We start from the raw sequence: 25,345 nt of genomic DNA, 5'->3' as shown, positions 1-25,345 counted from the left end.
ATGTGTAAAAAAACAAATAAAAATTAGCATCACTTAGGTTGTTTCCTTGTGGTTTCAATGGGAAGACTACACCAAATACCACGTTAACCAGAGCTTAGAACCAGAGGGGCAGGCTGCTGTTGCGAAACATATTGTTGTGACATCTTAAAATCTAAATAACAACTTGACTAGCTGGGAGAATGATCTCCAAACTAGTCTTGCAAGTTATTTGATTCCCAGGAGCTGCCAAGTTCTGTAACTGGTTTTTGCGCAGAACCTCTTGTGCAGAACCTTAAAGAATAGACGTTAGAAACATTAGTACTTACCTCCACGCTGCGAAAATATTCACCCCTGACAGCCAAACAAAACCTATGATGCAGATGGAGGTGTTGACATGTTTCCCCCACAGCTGTGGCAAGTAGCAGCTGAGGCAAGATTTTCAGTGCTGAAATGGTACAAGTTTGCTGGTCACCTCCCTCTCCCCAAGCTATAGTCCCGAACGCTTCTTTTTAAAGAGGAAAAAATAATTGAAGATGATAGAGTTGCATATAAGCACTTCCAACATCATTTTGAATTTGGCTTATTACTGTTCACAGAGAAACCCAATCCAATTTTTCTCCAGTCCAGCTTGCATTTATAACCATAGGAACCCCAACCTTCCTGAAACAAAGATCGAAGCACCATGTGACCAGCTGTGCAATCCCAATTAATTTTGGAGTTATGTTTCTCTTTCTTTTCTTTTTTTAAAAATTTGGTTTTTCCATGTATACACCCTCTAACAATATTTCTCTAACAGTTTTCCATATTTCCCCCACTCCTCCCTGGACTTCCCTCATATTCCCATTTTCTTTTATTTCCATATTACTCACCCTGTGTGTTGTTTCCCAAAATTTTCCCAATACATATAATCTTACTTTTCGTTATATACAGTTGTGTTTGTTTTCTAAAGGTATGGCGTTTTCTGACTACTATTTACTAGAATCTTTGCTTTTGGAATGTTGTAAATGAGAAAAATTCATTGAATCAATTTAGTCCCAACATCATATATTTAAATACATCCAGCAGAAAAGACCATCTAGCCCTGTCAAATGCCTTTTGGGCCTTTAAAAACACACACAGTCGCTTTCTTTGTGTCATTGTACTTAGTCTTAGTAATCCAAATGTCACACTTTCTAACATTGTTATAGCGTTTCCTGTTGTTAACAGAGCTACCGTAATCTGATCCACCAGGAAATAATTTAATACCATCTGATTTACTTGGGTTGTACATATGTGTGTATTCTAAAATTAAGCATATGTCCTCCCCCAGTACCTTCTGGTCTATGCAATTTAATTCAAAGGAAAAGCTGCAGTTTTCATGCTGGAGATGGACATGAGTGTACATTGGTCTTCTTGGTGCTTCCCATGCATGTAGTATCATTTCCCTGAGTTAGTCTTCATGGGGACATTCAGACTTGCTCCCCTGATTCACATCACAACTGCCTACTGTGAAGCAGGCATAGTCTATGTCACATTTCATGATATGTCACCGTTGGTGTTCCACATGCTTTGTTTTTAAAATACTGCAATTGGACAGAAGCCCTGCACTTATTTTCTTTCATTACTGTCTGTTCTGTTAAAGGTGATTTACTAATCTGTTTTAGCGCAAGACAAACAGGCCAATGCACATTGTCATCTTGAAGTCCTCTGCTGTCCCCAGTCACCCTCTCCAGGCGGGTGCAATTGAGCATGCCCATACCATAGCTGTCAACTTACAGATTTGAAAATAAGGGACCAGCAGCCTTGAAAATAAGGGATCAGCAGCCAAAATAAGGGATTTTCAGAACACAGCTATGTTCAACTTCTGAGCCCCTCTGAGCCAAAGGCAGAAAGCCCAGCCAGCAGCCAAACAAAGCCTCAGGCGGTGGTTCCCACAGCGCAGCAACCTGGCAAGGAAAACCACCGTCACCTCTCCGCTGGGAAGCGCTGAGCAAAGGCGAGTCTCCAGGCAAAGCGGCCGATTTGATCGGCACAAGGCATGCAAGCTCCACCCCCCAGTCGTTCTTAGACTCCTTATTGGGTGAACAACGCAGCCAAGCAACACAGTTGGAGCCTCCCTCCTCCCTGGCCAGCAGGGAGGGAGGGAGAGGAGCTGCTTCCTTTGAAACCCGGGAAATTTAAGGGACATCATCTATAAGGGACAGCAGCGGGAAACAGCGCTGGGATAAGGGACTTTCCTGCCAAATAAGGGACGGTTGACAGCTATGACCCATACTAAGACAAATAAATCAGACCAGAACTCGCAATTCTGAGAGAATAAAACACATTGGGATGAAAGATGCACAAAAGTGTGTGACAATTTGTTGTTGACAAAGGACAGCTGGACATATAAAGGGCCCCATTGCCTTCAGTAGCTTAGGGCCTCATCAGACCTAAATCCAGCCCTGATTGATACCAATTACTTTCTACCTTTAAAGATGGTTATGTGTGAGAGGAGGCAGATGATCTAAATATAGGCAAAAGGAGATGGTGAAACATGGAGACACAGTTATGGCACTTCTGGTTCTAGGTGATTCGTCCTGAGTACCAGTTTCGCCTCACTGATATGTTTCTTTTTCACTTCATTGGCTGGATATTGTTGCTTTAAGAATGCCTGATGAGATATTTTCAGATGTTTGTCTTTCAGGTGCCAGCGGTACCTTTTGTTAGTTTTGCTTCAACAGTTTTAACACAGCAACATCTCTGGAATGTGAATGTTTAGTTCCTCAGGTGCAAAACTAAGAATTGGCTGCCTGTCCCCTCATTCTTTTATGCACAAGTGCCCCAAACTAGGCTCCTTTAGCTGCCAAGAATTTGTTTCCCAGCTGGGTGGGAGTATCAGGTTTTAGCTTTGAAAGGAGGTGTTTGGCAATGTTACCGATGGGCAAAAATTGAGAATTCTAAGTGGAAGAAAACCCACACACTTTGACCTTTGTACTAAGCCCTTTGTAATATAGTACCTCAGTGTGTACAAAAACTGGACTAACTACACTGTTCTGCCCCCCCCGCCCCGCCCAGAAAGTGATTCTAAAGTTACTTATCACTCACTGATGGAAGTATTTACTTTTGCATTATTCTAGTAAGCTAAGGAAGTCAAAAATATATCAATCTAAGGGTGGGAACTACCGTAAGCTTTACGTTGACAGCAGAGGACTCCCAACAACCCATGTCCAACCTGTACTGCTAATGTCAGTGTATTGATGGGAGTTTACTTCTATCAGAGAATGGCAATTGTCCTCTAGAAACTTCTACCCAGACCTGCATTTGAATGCATGAAATGAAATTTGAGCCCCACATCTTTTTTCAGAGGATGGCTGAAGGGGAGATGGAGGGGGGGTTGAAGAGAGGGAAGTGGCTGTTTAACTCCCCCTTTTCCCCTTCCTTCCTCACGTACCTGTTATAAAAGGATCCAGAAATATGGAAAATGCATTCTGGTCTTGCCCTTGAAGACTGGGATATCATATCAATTATACCATTTGTTACCTTGATTTGCAGTAACAATAAAGCGAGATGAGCGCTGCAACCCCAGAGTCGTCCGCAACTGGACCTAATGGTCAGGGGTCCCTTTACCCTTTACCTTTCAAAGTGTGATATAACACATCAGATAAATAAAACCCATATATCAAGCCCTATAATAATATAATAAAAATTTATTACTTATACCCTCCCCATCTGGCTGGGTTTCCCCAGCCACTCTTGGCGGCTTCCAACAAAATATTAAAATACAATAGTCTATTAAATATTAAAAGCTTCCCTAAACAGGGCTGCCTTCAGATGTCTTCTAAAAGTCAGGTAGTTGTTCTTCTCGTTGACATCTGGTGGGAGGGCGTTCCACAAGGCGGGTGCCACTACCGAGAAGGCCCTCTTCCTGGTTCCCTGTAATTTGGCTTCTCGTAATTTGGCCAGAAGGCCCTTGGCGCTGGACCTCAGTGTCTGGGCTGAACAATGGGGATGGAGACGCTCCTTCAGGTATACTGAGCCGAGATTGTTTAGGGCTTTAAAGGTCAGCAGCAACACTTTGAATTGTGCTCAGAAACGTACTGGGAGCCCTGTCTTCATAGCAAGAGTAACAAAGCAAAGCCCTTGATGCTCAGCATGAAATAAACTTGAAGGAAGCAGGAGCTCAGCTCCCATAGAACAGAATGAGGCTCTGGTCTGAATTGCAGTGTTAAATGAGTGATTAAAAACACATACAGTTTTGTTTCTTTGTGCACTATTTATTTGTAAACTCTTGCATTTTAGGCATTGGTCAGGCATGCAGAGTGTTTTAGTGGCACAGCTGCAATAGGTAACTGGAGCTCGGGGGGGGGGCTCATGAGAAAGGGGGAAGCAGCACAAAAGAGATTCACCCTCGCTGACTCTCTCAAGCCTTACATAGACGGCAAAGTTCAAATGTCCCTTCAAAGGACCAGAAACATACTTTTCTAAAAAACAAAAGCTACAATTCTAAGTTGCACCCAAAAGGCACAAGACCTTGCCGGCCTTGCCAATTGGTTTACCAGCCCATTCTCCCGTGTGTGTGTGTGTGTGTGTGTGTGTGTGTGTTTCTGACTTCACATTAGAAATGGGAGGGAAGCCCATTCAATTCACATTTTCAGGCAAACCTACCTAATTTGTGGGTCCTGAAACAGCTATCCTTCAAAATTCACACTTCTCCTAATGTACACCTCCTTCTTCACTTTGCTGCTGTTGTTGGAAAACAACACCATTGGGAGAAGGTGCACCTTAAAATGCATATATTTGTGAAAATAGCATATCAAAATGAACTGTATTAGGGAGAATTCCTAGCAAAAAATGTATTAGGAGGAATGCTCACAAAAACATTGATCGATTTTCATGAGACACTTTTTCTTTTCTTTTTTAATTGATGGGGAAATGTGCAAAGTAAACTTGACAGGAAAGCACGAGAAATCAAGAGAAACCAAAACTGATAGATTTGCCCTTCCATACTTTGCCTGTACAGTGGTACCTCGGGTTACATACACTTCAGGTTACATACGCTTCAGGTTACAGACTCCGCTAACCCAGAAATTGTGCTTCAGGTTAAGAACTTTGCTTCAGGATGAAAACAGAAATCGTGCTCTGGCGGCGCGGCAGCAGCAGGAGGCCCCGTTCGCTAAAGTTGTGCTTCAGGTTAAGAACAGTTTCAGGTTAAGTACGGACCTCTGGAACGAATTAAGTACTTAACCCGAGGTACCACTGTATCTTCCTATTTCATTGTTTCCCAGACATTTCCTTCTTTCCATTTGCTAAGTTTGTCAGAAACAGGAGACCCTAAGAGGGACACAAGTTTGAGAGTGGAAAGGTGGCCCCGTGTGACCCCTATACATGCATTGAAGAGCAAGCAAGCATCAGTAAAGCAGCAGTTTGCCATTGTTGCATCATTGGATAGAGTTCAGCGCTGACCAACGGACAGGATAACTGCAACCAAGAGAGCAAGGAAGCCAAGGATTTTAAGCAGGGAGAGCAGAGCATTGCTCGAAGAATTGCCCACTGTTCGAGTTTTTGTGGGCTTGATGATCCTCTGTGTCTGGGTAAGGATGGCGTTCCTGGCTCCAGCCCACTTCCCTGGTCCCATCAGGCGGAACTGGAATGGGCTGCAGGGTCCAAAGAAGATGGTCAAGGCCAGCTTGGGATCTCTCAGCAGGAGCGTCAACAGGTTTGGCTTTGCTCCTGTGAGAGCAGCAAGCTCGTCCAGATACTCAATAAAATCCGTTTGGATTGACTGGCTGCGGCTGGTGCCAAACCTTTGAATGTGAAGAAAGACATCAATCACACCAATATCTGAGGCGGAGAAGGCATAACATGATTTTATCTTGAGCACATAACTTAGGCAAGAACAAGTCTAGTAGCAGAAAAGCAGAGGTGGGGGCACTCATATTGAATTTGGCGGATTGAGGCTATCCATATTTGTTCCCCAAGCCCTCGTAGCCTATCTTTCTTAAATACTTCATTCAAATGATGATATTGTATCCATGTTGTTAATTTCCCTGATAATTCCTTAAATTCTTTCAATTGATACTCTCCTCCCTCCTGTTTTAATAAATTTCTATAAGTCATCCGGGACGCGGGTGGCGCTGTGGGTTAAACCACAGAGCCTAGGACTTGCCGATCAGAAGGTCGGTGGTTCGAATCCCTGCAACGGGGTGAGCTCCCGTTGCTCGGTCCCTGCTCCTGCCAACCTAGCAGTTCGAAGTGCAAGTAGATAAATAGGTACCACTCCGGCGGGAAGGTAAACGATGTTTCCGTGTACTGCTCTGGTTCGTCAGAAGCAGCTTAGTCATGCTGGACACATGACGTGGAAGCTGTATGCTGGCTCCCTTGGCCAATAAAGCGAGATGAGCGCCGCAACCCCAGAGTTGGCCATGACTGGACCTAATGGTCAGGGGTCCTTTTACCTTTTTATAAGTCACCCAACCTTCTATTATATTCTTTTCCCACCCCCGACACTGAGGTCCACTTCCGAGGGCCTTCTGGTAGTTCCCTCCCTGCGAGAAGTGAGGTTACAGGGAACCAGGCAGAGGGCCTTCTCGGTGGTGGCGCCCGCCCTGTGGAACGCCCTCCCATCCGATGTCAAGGAAATAAACAACTATATAACTCTTAGAAGACATTTGAAGGCAGCCCTGTTTAGGGAAGTTTTTAATGTTGGGTGTTTTATTGTGTTTTTAATATTCTGTTGGGAGCCACTCAGAGTGGCTGGGGAAACCCAGCCAGATGGCCAGGGTATAAATAATAAATAATAATAATAATTATCATCATCATCTGATCTGGAGCTGATATTAACCATAAAGCATTGGATGTTTCTCTTACCATTTGATCCTCTTCTCATTCCTCTTGGTGGTGTCAGCCACCATAGTGCTCTCTGAAGGCAGCAAACTTAGCCCTAAAAAGATTAAGAGTTGGGGCTGAGGTCATGACTACAATATATATTCTTGGGGGAAATCATGATACAGTGGTGCCCCGCAAGACGAATGCCTCACAAGACGAAAAATTCGCTAGACGAAAGGGTTTTTTGGTTTTGCATTGCTAGACGAATTTCCCTATGGGCTTGCTTCGCAAGACGAAAACGTCTTGCGCTTTTTAAAAAAAGCCGCTTGAAGAGGCGCAGTTGCGACGGACCGTGCTTCGCAAGACGAAAAACATCGCAAGACGATGGGGCTATCTGTCTAGCCCATTTTAGTGTTGGCTAAGTTCTAAAATCTTCCTGGAGCTTTTAACTGTGTATGGACAAATGTACTTTTTTTCTGACTGACGGTCGAATAAAAGGTTGATGATGATGATCGCAAGACGAAAAGACTCGCGGAACGAATTCTTTTCGTCTTGCAAGGCACCACTGTAAAGGAGACCAGCTCTTTTGCCCCACTTCTTTTCATAGCTTCTCATCCCATCACCCTCCACCCCAATCTATTGTTTATGAGTTTGTGGGTGCCAGACCTTGCCAGACCTTTCTAACGCCTGGACCCAACAAGTCTTGAAATATAAGCCAGGCTAGCTTTCTGATGAGGTCATTGCCTGGGGTGATGAGCCATTAAGAAAGCAAGGAGAGGGGGCTGTGTGCCGGAAGGCAAATGGGTGGGGACCCTCCTTCAACTCTTACGATAGAGAGAAGGGCAAAAGCCAGAGTTTAGGGTTGAAAGAGCTGGGTTTTGTGAGCTAGAAGCTGGATAGGAAAGCGGAAGGCTGAAAAGCCAGAGAGGCTGAAGTCTGCTGCGGCTATGGGGAAAGAAAGACCCTTTAGGGGTGTCAGTGGCGTAGCGTGGGGGGTGCCAGGGGTGCCGGCCGCACCGGGCGCAACATTTGGGGGGGCGCGTTTGGCCGGCCCTCCTCGAGGAAGCAGGAACCCCACTGTCCTCGGACCTCCTCCAAAGGCTGGCGGTGGGGCGGAGAGACCTCCTCCCGCCGCCAGCCTTCGGAAGGCTGCTCCGAAGCCTGGCGGTGGGGTGGAGAGACCTTCTCCCCGCGCCAGCCTTCGGATGGCTGCTCCGAAGCCTGGCGGTGGGGCGGAAAGACCTTCTCCCCGCACCAGCCTTCGGAAGGCTGTCCTGAAGACTTGTGGTGGGAGCAGTGGCGTAGCGTGGGGGTGCAGGGGGGCCTGCTGCACCTGGCGCAACATCTGGGGGGGCGCGGAAGAGACTCGAGTGCTAAAATCCACGGGTTAGGGGGCGCAAATTACTTGCCTTGCCCCGGGTGCTGAGAACCCACGCTACGCCACTGAGGGGTGTTAATGCTATCAACATCTCCATTGTAGGCTCAGGTTATTTGTTTGTTTGTTTGATTTATATACCGCCCTTGATTGCAAAATCTCAGGGTGCAAATGCATGTGTAAATAACCCATATATCCTAAAGACACCCCTGTCACCGCTATGCCTCATTCCCAGAAGGAAACACAGAGCCTAAGTTCCTAGAATCCCTGGAATCTCACACCACCCAGAGATTGAGGTAGCGTACAACCCTATTTTGCTTTTATACACAGTGGTACCTCGGGTTAAGAACTTAATTCATTCCGGAGGTCTGTTCTTAACCTCAAACTATTCTTAACCTGAAGCACCACTTTAGCTAATGGGGCCTCCTGCTACTGCTGTGCCGCCGGAGCACGATTTCTGTTCTCATCCTGAAGCAAAGTTCTTAACCCGAGGTACTACTTCTGGGTTAGCGGAGTCTGTAACCTGAAGCGTATGTAACCCGAGGTACCACTTTACATCTTTAATAGGAATGATGTGTAGCTTTCCTCACTTTAATAAAGTGGTTCTCCAGAATATTATTACTGATTTCCTTAACTCTGATAATGGAAAGTTAATATACTGCAAAGCAGTTACATTTGCAAAGAATCTTGGGAACTGGAGCTGTGTGAGGGGTGAACTATACTTCCCACAATTCTTGGGGGGGGGGGGAGCCATGTGCTTTAAAATGTATGCTGTCGTTTGACCATAGACTGGAATGCTATTCTTAACCTGTGTAGCGAATACAATGAGTTACGCAGTACCATCAACGCATGTTGTCTTTTACAGAGTGGCAAGTCCCAATCTCAACGAGCTACCAGTCAAAATATTTAGTACTGCCAGGAGGGGAAAGGAAGAAGAAGGAAGAAAACCAAGAGGCAAGTGATGCAAGGTGCACAGAGCAACACAGCCAACTGAAGTCATAGTTTGACCCCTTTTGCCACAGCCACAACATCTGGCTCATTGAAAATGCACCAGAGCAAACCAGAAGAGATCCAAGGCACATAAAAGTGCTTTGGTTTTAATGTGCAACAGGTGGACCCACTGTTTTACTGAATGATGCCATAAGGAGCAATCTGGCTAAAAGAACAGCAAAAAAACCCCCCCAACCCTCATAAAATCATAGTGGGGGGAGGCGTCCCCAAGAGACTAAGCCATCAGAGATGGGATCGTCCTCAGAAGACGGTCCTTCTTGCAACTGGGCCCCTGGACACACCCCTGACTAAGTAGGTTTTGTTTCTTGGTCTAAGTTTCATTCCTCTAAATAGGCATCACGGGTCACAGCCAATCAGGAAAGGGGTGGGGGTGGTTAAGGAATTATATAAGCCTCAGTGCAAGAGGGTCTTGGGACAGGGGCCGGGTAGGAATTTTTATCCATCTGGCAAATTGGCACTGGCCACTTGGTTTTTTGCCTACCCCCTTAGCAATCATCACAACTTTCCGGTTAGGCATTGGTTTAATTTTGCGTGTGGAGGGGAGGTGTGGCCATCACCTGCCCCTCAATGATCAAAAGGTCTTCCGTTAAAGGAATCTGGGGGTCCCGGATCTCGTCCGAAGTCCGCTTGATGGGCTAGGGCCATGCCAGGATCACAGGAAGAGTTTGGATTTGATATCCCGCTCTATCACTACCCTAAGGAGTCTCAAAGCGGCTAACATTCTCCTTTCCCTTCCTCCCCCACAACAAACACTCTGTGAGGTGAGTGAGGCTGAGAGACTTCAGAGAAGTGTGACTAGCCCAAGGTCACCCAGCAGCTGCATGTGGAGGAGCGGGGAATCGAACCCAGTTCACCAGATTACGAGTCTACCGCTCTTAATCACTACACCACACTGATAAGCTTCTGTCGGGCAAAACCCCGATGTTGCTGCCCCAATGGGTTTACCTACATAGACTCTGTCAACTGGGGCAGTAGTCCGTTATAGTCTTCAGCCAATGCCTATGCCAATACCACTCACATTTAATTTGCAATCAATAAAGTTGTGGCCTTAATTTTACCCATCAACCTTAATTCTGTGTCTGTGTGTAGTTATCTCATGGGGGGCTGGCTTGGGGCCTCAAGACGCAACTGCCTTTCCAACAGTTGCAGGTTTGCAACTTGGCCGTGACCCCTTTAACAGGTCAAGAAGTAAACGAGTTCCATTCCTTCCCCAGCAAGTGCCATTGGCCAAGTGCCTCTACTTTTCCCACCAGCCAATTCTTGCTTCACGGCCTTGGAGTCTATCTACCCCATGATACTGAAAGATAGAAAGACCACATGTTGTCCCACCCAATGTCCTTTTCCCTTCCCTTAGTGCCCATGTAGGCATCTCAAGGCTGGGAGAAGATGACTGTGCTTGATGGAGTTCCCAGTTCAAATCTCACTTAAGCAAGACACTCATCTCTCATCTTCAGCTGCCTGATTGGTAGCGGTGCAGTGACAACATTGGCCTGTATCAGAAAGCTGTAGGTGCAATTGCCAAGATAATGTATGTGCAGTTCTTGGGCAGCTTTATATAAATGCTGATTGTCATAACCATTATTATTACAAATCCATGATCAAGCTACCCAGATTTTGGATATTGGATTTTTAAAGTTTTGATCAGGATTTATGGTGTCTTTGGCTCTCTATTTTGATGGGAAACTATGTGTGCCTACAACTTGTGTTTCAACAGCGAAACTGGATTTTATAATCAAAGAACTATCAAAATATCCAAATTTTAAATTTGGGGACATGTCAAATGTGTACTTACAGTGGTACCTCGGGTTACAGATGCTTCAGGTTACATGTTTTCAGGTTATGGATGCGCCAAAACCCAGAAGTACCAGAACGGCTTACTTCCGGGTTTTGGCACTCGCGCATGCGCAGAAACACTAAATTGTGCTTTGCGCATGCGCAGAACCGCCGAATTGTGTCACACATGTGCACAGACGTGGCGCTGCAGGTTGCGAATGCTTCGGGTTGCGAACATGCCTCCCGCACGTATCACGTTCGCAACCCGAGGTTCCACTGTAATCTGATATCCTAACTTTGAAAATTGCCAAACTACATGAGTAGCAAGGCAAAGGAAAACAATGCTTCACTAAAGGTGTAATTGTTATTTCCTGTTTACCTCCGCATTCACCCCCTTCTGCTTCTTATTTTTGTTTACTCTATTGTAAAATGTTAGATTGCAACCTCCTCAAGGCAAGGAACTGTTCTTTTGTACTATGCACCCTGACTGAGCTGTACAATCAGAACCAGAATCTTACCCTTAAAGACTCTGGTTGCCCAGCGAGCTTGCAGCTCTGCAGTGGGCATGATAGGCCCAAGGGGCTGGATGAGGCCAATAACAGCCAGCGTTGGCTTCTCCAGATGAAGAGGAAAGACGTGTTTATACAACGGGACCCGATTGTCTTCCACCTTGATCACTGACTTGTCCAGAAAAGGAAATGCAACCGTGTAGCCTGTTGCAAAGATGGCAATATCCACATTCTCCTCTACAGTTCCATCTTCAAAAATGACGGAGCTCTCGGTGAACTCCTTGATGAGTGGTTTCACCATCACAGCACCACAGAGGATACGGCTAGGCAAGTCATCATTGAACACTGGCTCTTTCATCAGGGATCTGGAAGGCAAAATGAGAGTGGAGAAACATGCCCAGAAACTGGAAGGGATAACACTGTTCTTATTCTCCACCAATAATACAGTGAGCCAGCAACCTATGTGCATTTGACTTGAGTGCATTCAGCTTCTCGTGGGGGAAAAAGATAGTAAAAATTAATAGGAAAGGGGTGGGAAGAGGGCAGGCGTCCCTAAAACATCATGAAAAGGGGCAGGGGTGGAATGGGGCTGAATAGGCTTATATGCGCTCCACCGAAGGGTGAAGTGGGGGGTGACTGGAATGGAGGTAAATGTACCCCTGACCATTAGGTCCAGTTGTGACCGACTCTGGGGTTGCAGCGCTTATCTCACTTTACTTGCCGAGCGAAGCCGACGTTTGTCTGCAGAAAGCTTCCGGGTCATGTGGCCAGCATGACTAAGCCGCTTCTGGTGAACCAGAGCAACGCACGGAAACCTTTTACCTTCCCGCCGGAGCAGTACCTATTGATCTACCTGCACTTTGAAGTGCTTTCGAACTGCTAGGTTGGCAGGAGCTGGGACTGAGCAACGGGAGCTCACCCCGTCGCGGGGATTCGAACCGCCGACCTTCTGATCGGCAAGCTCTAGGCTCTGTGTTTTAGACCACAGCGCCACCCGCATCCTTACGTCTGGAATGGAACCCACATGTAAAACAAGGACTGCTTGTATAGGCAATTTTGGCTTTAGGTGCAATCCCAGGAACATAACTCCTCTACAGTGCTTCATAGGGTTCAAAGTGCTTCACATACCGTACTTTTCCGTGTATTCGATGAGGTTTTTTTCTTTAAAAAAGAACTTATAAATTTGGGGTCGGATAGTTGATTGGCGGGACGGTCAATTGGTTGCTGTGCCTATCTGGAGATTGTCAGAGATAATTGGGTGTGTGAGTGGTGGCTGTGGCAATGGCTGCTGTTGATTGGCTGCTGCTGCTGCTGCTATTGGGTGGGTGATGGGAGGCTGCTGGTGGCGAGCAGGCACACGATTGGTGTGTTTGGCAACGCGTGTGGTCATGCGGGTGAGAAATTTTCGTCAATCCCCCCCCCCCAATCAACAACTTTGGGGAATTCCCCCTCAAAAAAACTTAACAACTCTTGGTACTCCCCCCCCCCCCGATTTTCTTAATTTGGAGTCGCCAAAAATAGGGGGTGTCTTATACACGGGGGCGTGTTATACATGGAAAAATGCAGCACTTACATTTCCCAAAATGTTGGTGCAAGTTGGACATGTCCAGGAAATTTGGAATTCAGGCTCTTGGGGAGGGGTGTGCGTTATTTCCTCATTCAAGAAATTCAAGAGTGCTTTTTCTAGCACTCACGTTTCAAGAGAAAAGTTGCAGCCCAACCACAACCAGGTTTAACTGGAAACATGGCCAATTAAATAGGGATTTATTTATTTTTAGTTAGTGTGTTTGGACCTGATCTTTCTTGCACAGACCCTCCAGAATTTATCCGGGACTGCCAAATCCTAAGCTGCTGCTCCTCTCCTTTCTCTACCATTCATGCCATACCATCATTATCTATGTCCCAGACTCTCCGAACACAAAAATAGCTCTCTCTAAGCCTTGGGGCTGAAGGCCTGCTTCTTATAGGAACAGTTCTGTAACTAACCATAACTGTGCCTGGGTGCAAACAATATATTGTGCACCCCCTACCCCATTGCTATTTGCATAAACAATCAAACAAAAATAATAATTTGCAGGGCAGTCTTTCCTTGACTTGAAGTCAGACTGGACCTGTTACTTACACGCCCAAATATGTACTTCTTATAAGAATGCTTATAAGAAGTAAGGATCACCTGTCCTCAAAGGAGACCAGTTTCTGTATTTCTGTTTGTGAATCTATTTTAGGTTTACTCTGCTGGCTGGACGGTGGAAAGCCCAGATCAGCGATCCATGCAGAGGCTGAATGAATTTTGAATGAATGAATCCATCAGCGATCCATGCAGAGGCACAACAGGCAGTAGCATCCTCAGATGGTGCGAAATTCTTCTCACAGATTTCCCGGTCTAAATACAGGGATCACATGCCTTTTCAAAAAAGGAGATGGATGGAAGCATAGGACTGACAGAATTTGTGTCTAACTGATTTTCCTCTCTTGTTGTGTCTTGCAACAACCCTGGCAACAAACCCAGGTCAGATCAACCCCCCTTTGAAGCAAAATGACCAGCTATATCAAGCCTAGGCAAACTTGGCCCTCCAGATGTTTTGAGACTACATCCCTAACCACTGTTTCTGTTAGCTAGGGATGATGGGAGTTGTAGTCCCAAAACATCTGGAGGGCCGAGTTTGCGTAGGCCTGAACTATATACCTGTTTCGAGGCACCAAGCCGTAGTTCTCGTGGCTAAACCACTGGTTCATTTTCCGTTCCGTCATCCATTGCAAAAGGAACCAAGGGACAGAATTTCGGATCACGTCGTTGAAGCGAGTGTGAAAGATGGTGTCCCAAGGATAGCCATTGTCATACACTCGGCTCATCACCCAGGTGCCTCCCCTTGTGCTGAGGAACACCTGCGGAGCAGCAAGAGAAGAAGATGAGCCCCCAAAACTCTCTCAAAGCTTCCTCTCTCCTTCACAAATCCAGTGGCGTAGCATGGGTTGCAAGGGTCCCAGGCCACACAGAGAGAGAGGGGGAGAGAGGGAAACGGACTTAGTATGCATGCAAATTCAACTGCCCAACAGCGTCTGCATCACCCAGGAGATTGCAGCCACAGAGATAAGACAAGAAGAGTTGTTTCGTTGTCTGGAGAGGTCACTTCCTGGTTCACAGGGAGAAGCCGTGTTCAACAGAGCCCTGTGATGGAAGGGCACAGCTGTATTGAAGTAGCACAGGGTGTTGAAATCTTGTGCCCCTAACAATTTTGCGCCCGGGACATATTTATATATGTTTTTGTATATGTATGTTCAGCTGCTTTTTAATGTTTTCCGCTGCTGATCTCTTAGCTGTTCTTACTTTATCAGCAAGCGGACTTGAGTCCCTGACAGGCAGGGTATATATAAAATAACGTTTACTGTTACAATATCTGTCTACATCTATCTTCCTCTTTCTTACCATAAACCTTCTTCCCATTCTTCTTCCTCTCTCTCTGCTCCTTCCTTCAGTCAGTGGGTCCTGCTGCCAGCCATCGCGTGGGTAAGTCCACCTTAGGTTGGATTCCATCTATTTTGTTTTGTAATCCATGTCTATCAAGAAGATACCCAATTCTTCACATCACCCCTCTCCCCAAACAGTCTCTTTACCTTCTTTGCCTTCCTGCAGATCTCCACAGCGATGTCAGCAGCCGAATTCCCCATCCCAATGATCACAACAGTCTTCCCATTGAACCCATCAGGGTTTTTGTAATTTCGGCTGTGGAAAGAGTTCCCCCGGAACTTTTCAAAACCTGCCATGAAGCAAAGAGTTGCTACAGCACTTGCAGAATAACTTAATAGTTGCAAAAGTCATTTTTGGATAGATTCCAGATCAGGATATCACAGCATTCAGGTACAAGACAAACTTTGCTTGGCTCATCTGCAGCGGAAGAATGCTATTCCCTCAAATATATCTTCTCACGAGAGGAAAAAACTGGTAAAAACAATATAGCTTTAGCCAGGTGACTACCCATTTTGTGATCAAACATTGGTGCAGTACGCAGTACAAGAAAGTAGCCTTTTAGAATGCGAAAGTCAATGACTTTAAATCAGTATATATTTGTAGAGTCAGTGATCTAGTGGAGCTATGGGGGTTTTTTTATTCCTATTTTTATTTTACATCCAAAGAGCATGCTAAGGACAAAAACATGTTAACTATGGCCTCTTCGTTTTCTTTTTTTATTATATATCATGCTTTTAATACAAACTTTAAAAAATCTGGAACAATAGAAACTGTACAGATTTGATCAACCTTTGTTGTTTTTTAACTAACTAAATCTCTAGACACGCCAATGTCCTCTTCCAAAATATTGCACAACATTCTGAATACAGAACTCTGATTGTATTCCTCCTTCGCTAGAGTAAAAAGAAAGAAAAAGAATGAAAACCCCCTCTGGATCCCTACTCAATGGCCCCCTGCATGTAAGAGCCAAAAAACCAAACAAGAACAACATGGACCTCTGCAGTGGTGTAGCGTGGGGGTGCAGGGGGGGCCGGCCGCACCGGGCGCAACATCTGGGGGTTAGGGTTAGGGGCGCAAATCCACGGGTTAGGGGGCGCAAATTACTTGCCTTGCCCCGGGTGCTGACAACCCATGCTACGCCACTGGACCTCTGCATTAAAAAACATACATAATTCTGTCCTCTTTGTGTCCATCCATACTCCAAGATCACACGTTGCTGATTCGCTCTTCAAAACGGGTCAGGAAGGAGGGAAGCAAGGGGAGTAAAGGAGCTTTCACTGATGCTTTTTAAAAATTTTCCTGAAAAAAATATTTTTTCTCTCTCTCTCCTCTAAGAAAAAATCTCGAAAAGAAAAAAGTTCATTATCTTTTTACGTTAGAAATATACATATATTATATATATCTCTTACATTTTACAAATGTAGCAAATTATTCAATATAAAGGGACAACAACAAAAAATTAACACAAACCCATAAAAATAAAAGTTTTTTTAAAAAAATCTCTTTTTCTTCCTAAGAAACCAGGTAAATTAGTGCAGGTTTTAAAAATAAAATTGAAGCTGAACGTCTAACTCTTGAGACAACAAGACCAAAAAAGAGGCTGTGAGTTTCATTGTCGCCACCACTGGAAATGCTTCTGGTTCACGGTATGTGTTCCTTTAGGAAATACAGAGGTTGGTCCTTCCCCTTTTCCTCCTTATGAACGCAGACTTCTTTTCAAAAAGCAGATAACAGGATAAAGCAGTGGGAAACATCACATGTTGCAGGTGCTAGTGAGGCTCTTAAGCCCGAGAAGGGTACATAACCCCACCCAAGGCAGTGGCTCAGGGCAGCTTTCTGCTGCATGTGGAAGTTCTTGGCGGAGATTTGTTTGTTTTCTGGCAGCAGAAGGGTGAGCTTGATTATGTCTCCCTCTGAGCCATCATTTTCTGCCAGATCTTCTATCCGATGTATCCCCTCCTTCCCCTAGGAATTCCAAGTGTGAGTTGGCTAAGAGAAATACATTTGGAAATCTGATAGGGGTGGGAAAAAATCCAGAATTTGGAAAAAAATATGCAAAGGTTGAACAAATTAGGCAACAATGCTTGATTTGTTTTCACCACATAGCACAACTGGGGATGAAGAGACATGTCAAAATCATATATTTGAGGGAATGAGATAGGAAAAGATTTCTCGTGGAATTGTAGGGGATGTAAGGGCAAGGGACATGGGTGGTGCTGTGGCCTAAACCACTGAGCCTAGGGCTTGCCGATCGGAAGGTCGGCGGTTCGAATCCCCATGACGGGGTGAGCTCCCATTGCTCGGTCCCTGCTCCTGCCAACCTAGCAGTTCAAAAGCACATCAAAGTCCAAGTAGATAAATAGGTACCGCTCCGATGGGAAGGTAAACGGCTGTTCCGTGGGTTGCTCTGGTTTCGCCAGAAGTGGCTTAGTCCTGCTGGCCACATGACCCGGAAAAACTGTCTGCGGACAAACGTCGGCTCCCTCAGCCAGTAAAGCGAGATGAGCGCCACAACAACAGAGTCGTTTGCGAGTGGACATAACTGTCAGGGGTCCTTGACCTTTACTTTTACCTTTAAGGGCAAGGGAATGAGGATATTTATCTGTACAGGCATATGAAGGATCACCTTAATCCTTACCCAGGGCTGACCTAAAATTTTCTTTTGCTCATTCCCAGCCTTTCCCCCTGCAGAGAATAACTATAGCACATTCAATAAGAGTTGACTGTGAAACCGTTTTCTTGTTTACATTTGTCATTTTTGTCCCTTCATTTCTCCCCCTCCTTCAACTTACAGCTGTCTATACCTGAGGCAAATTGTGGAGATCAGAACGCTCTTGATCTTATCCCCCCCCCCCCCTGAAATGGCGCTGATCTGCTAAGCTGCCCCTGTTAAGCTGCCCCTCCTCCAAAAGTTCAAGCAGCGGCTCTCTCCTCACAAGTTCATAACTAAGGTGAGAAGAGTCTCTTGAATTATGGCACCCTGGATGCTTGCCTCTTCTAGTTGGTCCAGCATAATCTCATGCCTGGTCACCGAACCTCACAAACCCAACCAGACGGTGTGTTGTCAACTGAAATACGTTCAGGGTTTTCAACTCTCTGTTAGGCTGAAGAAACCTTACCAGGAAAAGACTCCACTGGGGTGTATGCTTCTATCTGGTGGCCAGTGCAGATCATGACAGCATCGAAGATGAATGACTCCTGTCTTCCATCTGTCTCTGTGACCATGGTCCATTGGCCAGTGGTAGCGTAATCTTGACTTTTTTCCAAACTGATGACAGTGGTCTACCATGAAGGCAGAAAAAACGACACTATTACTTTGCAACCAGTTCTCTCTGACACCACGTTCCTCGCTCCCCACTTCATCAAACAGCAGGAAGTTCTGAAGGGGAAATTTTTGAAGGCCTTTTGGAAGGATATTGAGAAGCTGGAAGAGGACGACCAAGATGATCAAAGGTCTGGAAACCAAGGAACTACTTATGAAGAACAGTTGAGGGAACTGAGTATGTTTAGCCTGGATAAGAGGAGATGGAGAGGAGATATGATAGCCATCTTCAAATGAAGGTGGTGGACTCTCCTTCCTTGGTGGTTTTTAAGCAGAGGTTGGGTGGCCGTCTCTCATGGGTGCTTTAGTTGAAATTACTACATTGCAGGGGTTTGGACTTCGTGGTTGTAACTGCTAGTAAGTGTTGGTACTGTATGAAAAAAAAGCAGACTCGTTCCATGTGTGGTGGACATTCTACAGACATCAAACATTTTGAAAAAGAATTGTCCAAGCAACATCACTCTTTACTAAAGCTAAAGCATTATCTTGTCTTCTTAACATTATACCAAATTTAGTTCCCAGAAAGAAACAGGAGATAGTATTGAGTGAATTAAATCAACATACCTTGAACCTGATATACTTGAGCAGACCAAAGTGCTTTGCATACAGTCGCAAATATTCCAGGAACTTGGAGTTGTGCAGGAAGTTTGGAAAGTGGTCAGGCATAGGAAAGTCACTGAAGCAGGACATCTCTTTGGAGGAATTGGTGATGACAGAGTTGTAGATGCTAGCCCTGTTTTCCTCCACCTTTTCCTAGGGAGCAATTAGAAGATTCCTGCTTGATCAGCGGCCTCCCGGAATCCCACACACATAGCATGAAGCCAAAAGCTCTTCACCATTGTTTGCCAAAAGCTCTTCACCATTGTGAGAGCAGGACCATAAAGAAGGCTGATCGCCGAAGAATTGATGCTTTTGAATTATGGTGCTGGAGGAGACTCTTGAGAGTCCCATGGACTGCAAGAAGATCGAACGCATCCATTCTTAAGGAAATCAGCCCTGAGTGGTCACTGGAAGGACAGATCCTGAAGCTGAGGCTCCAAGACTCTGGCCACCTCATGAGAAGAGAAGACTCCCTGGAAAAGACCCTGATGTTGGGAGAGATTGAGGGCACAAGGAGAAGGGGACGACAGAGGATGAGATGGTTGGACAGTGTTCTCGAAGCCACAACATGAGTCTGACCAAACTGCGGGAGGCAGTGGAAGACAGGAGTGCCCGGTGTGCTCTGGTCCATGGGGTCATGAAGAGTCGGACACGACTAAACGACTAAACAACAACAGTTGTTTGCTTCTCAATCAACTGTTGCCAGATGGTTCACTATCTCTGAACATGGAGGCTCCATTAACGTGCTATGACTAATAACCCAATTGGCCTCAAAATCTCCATAGAGATATAATGCATCCCCAGCAAGGTGTCACAACCAAAACATTCATCTCCCTGTCTATGCAATCCAGTGCACCCATGAGTCATCTGACATCCACAGCAGAATAAAAAATATTCCAAGAGAAGCCATTTTGAACAAGTTTTTGATATATGTATTGAACAATAACAACAACAAAAATTGATCCAAAAGGGAATCCAGTTCATCCTCAGTTGAAAGCTGTTTACATACTATAAAGAAATGGAATGGGGTGCTCCCAGTGTTCCTAGGATGCCATTATTCCAAAAAGCACAGTAGAGGATAAATAATCCACATGACTACAATCAATTGGTCACAGATCTTCCAGTTCTAGGAGCAAGGGTGAAACAATCCACCCAGTTATGTTCAGCAAAAGTGGAGGGCATTTATCAGCACATTGTTTGGTTTGTGACTGCTGCAGGACAAGCCAATTTTATTTTGGCACAATTCAGGATGAAAAGCAGCTCTGTCATTAGGCAAGATGAAATTTGTACCCCAGGCGGCAGATTATGTGTGCCACATGGGCAGATCTGCCTGCTGGGGTATAATCCACTGCACAAAGTTCTCCTCTTGCAAACATTGCTCGACAACTTTGATTTCCTGAAAAGAAAGCTCAACAAATTTGGCTGCCCCCCCCCCCTAACAAAAATCCTGGCTACACCCATGTGGAAGACATGAATGGCATGAAGCTATTTACATTACTGAAAATATATTTCACACCTGGTTTGGCTCTTAGTGACCAACACTGGATGAGAATGAGTCTGGCAGTATATTCTGCCATGAAATGTCCCGGCACCTATGCACACAATTTCAGCTGCATCCTTTCTGGATCACTGCAATTCAGCCAGAAACGTGAGTACTGGCGAAAGTGAGGACAACTACCAGTTGATGCAGACTTTTAGAACTAGGTGCCTTCCGACATATTGGTGGCAGCTGAGGTCGAAAGGAGCTTAGCCACAGAACACAACTATCAGAATTGGGGCGTGTCCCTCTGTGGGTTGTGGAAGATTCCCAAGATGCATTCATTCGGTATTCTAACCTTTCAAGCGACAAGTCTCCTGACTTACTGTGAATCTCCATAGTCCCCCGATGTCACTGCTTTGCTCAAAGCAAGTGGGCTCAAGGCCTTCCTCCAGGCAGCCTTTGATGGATGTCAGCCCGCTCACTCCAGCACCGATAACGGCAACTTTCTTAGCCATGGTCCCCTACGGGAAGGAAAGATCAAAGGCACAGCTTACATTTGTCCCTTGAATCAGAATCTGTCCTCTTATTAACACTAGAGGTGTGCTACCTTCGCTCAGAGGCTTAGACAGACACTGTGCTTCACCCCAGATCTGCGGACAGCAGTCATTTCCCGAAGCCTTAGATGTCTTTCCCACCAACAAAGGCATATAGCTTTTCATTTGTTGGCAAATTTGGATGAAATGTGTTTGTGTTGATGCCCCTTCTGGGGAGTCTTTGCCAAGAACCACACAGTTAAGAATAGTGACATTGTGTCAATCGGGGCAGATGATTCGAGCAATGTTCACGTCACGTTGCAAGCAGCATGATCCGAGAAGCGTCCACATCACATTTCAAATGACCCGAGCGGTGTTCACATGACCCTTCACACAGGCTTTCTTTGCATAAGGGGGGAGGGAAGTGAGGGGCAGATGTTCCAAGCAGTGTTTACATGACCCTCCCCACAGACATATGATCCAAAAATCTAAGCATATTTCAAATGATCCAAATAGAAGCCACATCACATCTTAAACCCGCGGGACCCTGACCTGACAATATAGAAAGTACATTCACACTAGCGTTTTAACGATCGCTTAATGATATTGGAAAGTGCTCCAAGCTACTAAAATCAGGGGCGTCGCAAGTGGTGTGTGTGTGGGGGGTGCGGTCTGCCCCGGGTGTCATGCCTGGGGGGGTGACAAAACCCCCCTGGGCAGATCGGTGTGGTGGCGCTTGCACCCGCGTCAAGCGGATTTTCGCGATTGGAGTGATTGTCGTCGTGAAAATCTGCCCGCTGATCGCGCAAATACGCCCAGCGATCAGCCTGGCACCCCCCAGCAGGCAGCGCTCACATCCCCGGCAGGCGGTTTTATGCAATCAGCGGACAGGTTTTCGCAATCGGCGAGTGGTGCTGGCACCCCTGGCGAGCAGTGCTCGCACCCCCGGCTGGCCAGCACCACCCGCCGATAGTGAAAATCCAACCGCCGATCGCACAAACTACTGTCTTGTCTGATATACGGCAACTAAAGGAGACTGTGCAACTTGCCACAAGAAAGTTTTCACCATTAATTGTATTAATTTTATACCCACTTCTCCCATTGGTGAGAAATCTGTGGGTAGCACTACCAATTTACAGTGCAACGCTGTACATGTCTGCTCTGGGGCAAGTGTGCATAGGCAGGGCTTTTTATCAGTCGGAACTCAGTTTTGGCACCTTTCAGGTGGGCACCATGGCCATTATTTATGTGATCGTCGGTTGGATTTGCACAATCTGCGGGCGTATCTGTTTCACAGCCAACCCTTCCTAATAAAACCTTAACAACTTTGGGTACCCTCCCTAAAAAGCTCAACAACTCTGGGCAACATTCCGAAAAATTGCAATGTGGGGTCCAACAGTAGAAGAATGGCAGATGAAGATGTTAAACTTTTTGGAGCTAGCCGACCTGACTGGAAGAATCCGCGATCAGAAAGAAGAGGAATATCAAGAAGATTGGAAGAAATTCAAAGACTATTTAGCCAAATATTGTAACATAAGTAGAAGTCACTGGAAAGTATCAAACAGGCCTAGGATTAGAGTTTGTAAAATACTATGGATTTAGATAATTACGAAAAGAGAAAAAGATAGTAAATCAAAGGAGTTAATTTGATTAGAAAGAAGATATTGGAGAGCTGTTACAAGGTGAGTCAATGAAACTCAGTTAGGAGGGATTCGAGGAAGTCAGTTAACAATGAAAATTAAATTACCGTATTTTTCTCTCTATAACACGCACCAGACCATAACACGCACGTAGTTTTTAGAGGAGGAAAACAAGAAAAAAAATATTCTAAACAAAATAGTGGATATATGATTTTTGTGGTTCATGCTGTGGCCACAGACATGTGATCTGACAGTGAGTTTGGAGTAGCCCAATGCAAAAATCCTGAGGATCCATGTGGACCCATGCTTTGTTACCACGGAGGATGGAAGGAAGGGGAACTATGGATCCTCAGCTCACGACTGCAGCAGATCCCCCCCCCCGCCACCCGCAGGCATTCGCTCCATAACACGCACAGACATTTCCCCTTACTTTCTAGGAGGAAAAAAGTGAGTGTTATGGTGCAAAAAATACGGTAGGTCTTAGAAGTAATATGTGTCTATATGTTTGTTTTTCCTTTTCTTTTTTCTCTTCTTTTTAGGATTGTAATGTGTATTTTTCTTGGAGTGTTATATTCATTATAAATTTGGAAAATCAATAAAAAAAATTGGGGGGGAAATTGCAATGTGGTGTGTGTGTGTGTGTGTGTGTAAAAAAAATTTTTGCACTGGGTACCACCTCACCTTGCTACGCCTCTGACTAAAATGTGACATTTCATCTGCAGAAATTCAACTTCAACATGGAATGAGATGAAGAGGGAACCGTCCATAAATTTGGTCGCATGCCTTTTTTGGGGGGAGAAGATAGCAAAGGGTGGGTTTTTCCCAGGAAAAGCACCGGGACAAAACAACAACAACGATGCTTGAACATGAAACTTTAAAGCATGGAACTGTGCCTCAAAATGCAGCACCAAAGGAAGTCTGATGAGACCATAGTTGAGGAGAAGAGATATTGGTTATATTGGATTAATGTGTGACATGGGAATTGGGGTTTAAAAAATGGTTTTGCAACTTGCAGTCCCCTCTATTGCTTTCTTATCACAGCAAGGGGTCGTGTGAGATGTGTTATCCACGGAAGCCTAGGAAGGAGGAAAAATGAGGATAAACCTCACTCCCAAGGTTAAATTCATACTTCTATAAGCATTATTATTCTTTCGGGCTACGGGGGGGGGGGGGAAGCTTCTCTGCTTTGCTGTCACCTTAAATTGAATGTCTGAATTCAGTTTAGAGTCAGGACTACAGAAAAACACAAATTACATAGGTACAGAGCAGTGATACCTGGAATAAACTTGAAGACTAAATTCTTCTGGTTTTAAAAATTGTGAGTATATTTATTGACCATAATCCACCAGAAACTTATAAACATTTAAGCCTGTTGATTTCAGTGGCATTCAGAATGCTTAATTCTACGTTGGGTTATGGCAGGTGAGTATAAAGCTGATCTCATGGTTAGAGCATAATTTTCATGCATCAGAGCACCATTTAAAATGTGTTTTTATTTTTATATATCCATATTCAGTTAAAGTTGTGACAGACAATTTCATTTACATAAAGCTATTCAGGCTGCCGCTCATTATTTTAAAAATGCATTGATTAACACAGTAATTAATTAAAGAAAAGTCAGCTATATTTATAAGAAAAGGCAAAAAAAGAAAAGACTATAGGACTGTACTCAATGAAATATTCAGCTAATATTTATGCAACTTGGATATTTGAAGGAAGGTGTTTTGCAGCAGTAGCCAGAATTAAACTGGACTCTTAGCAACAGAAGCAGCATTAAAAATTAGTTGATAAAACCATGGGAAAATAGATATAATGACAAAGTGAACATATTTGTAATAGTAAAAAAGAGGAGGGATAACTAGAGACCTTTTATAAAATTCATTGACCCAAATATAAACAGAGGAAATATAGAATGAGATTCCTTAGGTTCAGAAAGAAATGAAGAAAAAATATGGAATGATTTAATCTGTATCCTGCAAATTATGCAAGTCAAATAATGCAAATTCGATATTAAGAAAGCGAATATAAAATCTGGTTAAAGGAAGAGCAGGTATGATAATTGGATAATTGGATAATTGGATAATTGGATAATTGGATAATTATGATCTGTTTTGTTGTTCTTTATTTGAAAAATGTGATATTTTGATATTTCCTTATGGGGGAAAAAGAAAGAAAATTAATGAAATTTTGTGTAATGGATCGACTTGTGTATTAGTAGATTTTGCCAAATATTGACTTCTTAAATGCAGATAGGAAATAGGAATTGGACTTATGACAGTAGCACCTCTTAATAGTAAATATTGGTGGCACTTCAAGAACCTATGAGAATGCAAGAGAGATATCTCAGATTTTGAAGTGGTTTGCTGTCCAGGAAAGCTCATGACTAAGTAGTTTGAAGACATAAGTTGTATGACTTAAGATATAAGTTTGTACTTTACATAATAGTGTATAGTAGATATATTTGTACAATACTCATATATGTCTCTTAAAATCATTCAAGTAAACTTTCTAATGTTATTTCAACTTGTCATGCAGAAATTATGATTACGGTAACTTTTGGCTGCCGGTTGCAGATGGACCTATTTACTTAGGACTTTGGGAAAGTTTGACATTTGGATCGTTTTTATATCATTTTTATCAGCTGCTTTCATGCACCGCTGATGTTCTGTATTTCAGTATTGTGAAATGTTTGTAGTTCTTTGTTTAATGATTTCGATTGTGAACTGCCCTTGTGCCATATGAGATAAAACAATTACCTATAAATCAGAGTACTTCAGTACACACAAGACAGAAATTCCTCGTTCTCTCTTCGGGAAACGGAAAAAGCAAAACCATTTTTAAATGCTCAACGAAGGCAGAAAAATCCTA

At 44.5% G+C, this 25,345-nt stretch overlaps 2 protein-coding genes and 1 long non-coding RNA gene across 4 annotated transcripts in view; 1 reads left to right on the top strand and 2 right to left on the bottom strand.

Moving 5' to 3' along the window:
- The window catches only part of LOC308587066 (flavin-containing monooxygenase 1-like), a 38,106-nt gene extending 37,640 nt beyond the window's left edge, over window positions 1-466 (bottom strand). Inside the window, exon 1 of the mRNA XM_081194457.1 lies at window positions 306-466. The gene's annotated coding sequence lies outside the window, so the exon portion shown is untranslated. The remainder of the gene's footprint in view (window positions 1-305) is intronic.
- A 3,727-nt stretch (window positions 467-4,193) lies between these two features.
- The window catches only part of LOC308587065 (dimethylaniline monooxygenase [N-oxide-forming] 2-like), a 21,813-nt gene continuing 661 nt past the window's right edge, over window positions 4,194-25,345 (bottom strand). The window contains exons 1-9 of one of the 2 annotated variants that reach the window (XM_081194454.1): window positions 20,912-21,000; window positions 20,688-20,825; window positions 18,789-18,977; window positions 18,022-18,184; window positions 15,049-15,191; window positions 14,120-14,319; window positions 11,443-11,798; window positions 6,808-6,880; window positions 4,194-5,744 (exon numbers count right to left, since the gene is read on the bottom strand). In XM_081194454.1, the coding sequence (XP_081050580.1) occupies window positions 5,393-5,744; window positions 6,808-6,880; window positions 11,443-11,798; window positions 14,120-14,319; window positions 15,049-15,191; window positions 18,022-18,184; window positions 18,789-18,977; window positions 20,688-20,819 (1,608 nt within the window). In that variant the 5' untranslated portion in view covers window positions 20,820-20,825; window positions 20,912-21,000 and the 3' untranslated portion in view covers window positions 4,194-5,392. Of the gene's footprint in view, window positions 5,745-6,807; window positions 6,881-11,442; window positions 11,799-14,119; window positions 14,320-15,048; window positions 15,192-18,021; window positions 18,185-18,788; window positions 18,978-20,687; window positions 20,826-20,911; window positions 21,001-25,345 lie in introns of those variants that run through there. The other variant, XM_081194453.1, reaches the window with a different exon arrangement.
- The window catches only part of LOC308587154, a 15,690-nt gene continuing 14,007 nt past the window's right edge, over window positions 23,663-25,345 (top strand). The window contains exon 1 of the long non-coding RNA XR_014008239.1: window positions 23,663-23,795. This is a non-coding gene — a long non-coding RNA (uncharacterized lncRNA). The remainder of the gene's footprint in view (window positions 23,796-25,345) is intronic.

The sequence above is a fragment of the Podarcis bocagei genome (genome assembly GCF_964188305.1).
Source record: "Podarcis bocagei genome assembly, chromosome: 5".
NCBI classification, from domain to species: Eukaryota; Metazoa; Chordata; class Lepidosauria; order Squamata; family Lacertidae; genus Podarcis; species Podarcis bocagei.
The sequence above is the reverse complement of the archived record's forward strand: the minus strand, read 5'-3'. Positions and strand labels throughout refer to the sequence as shown.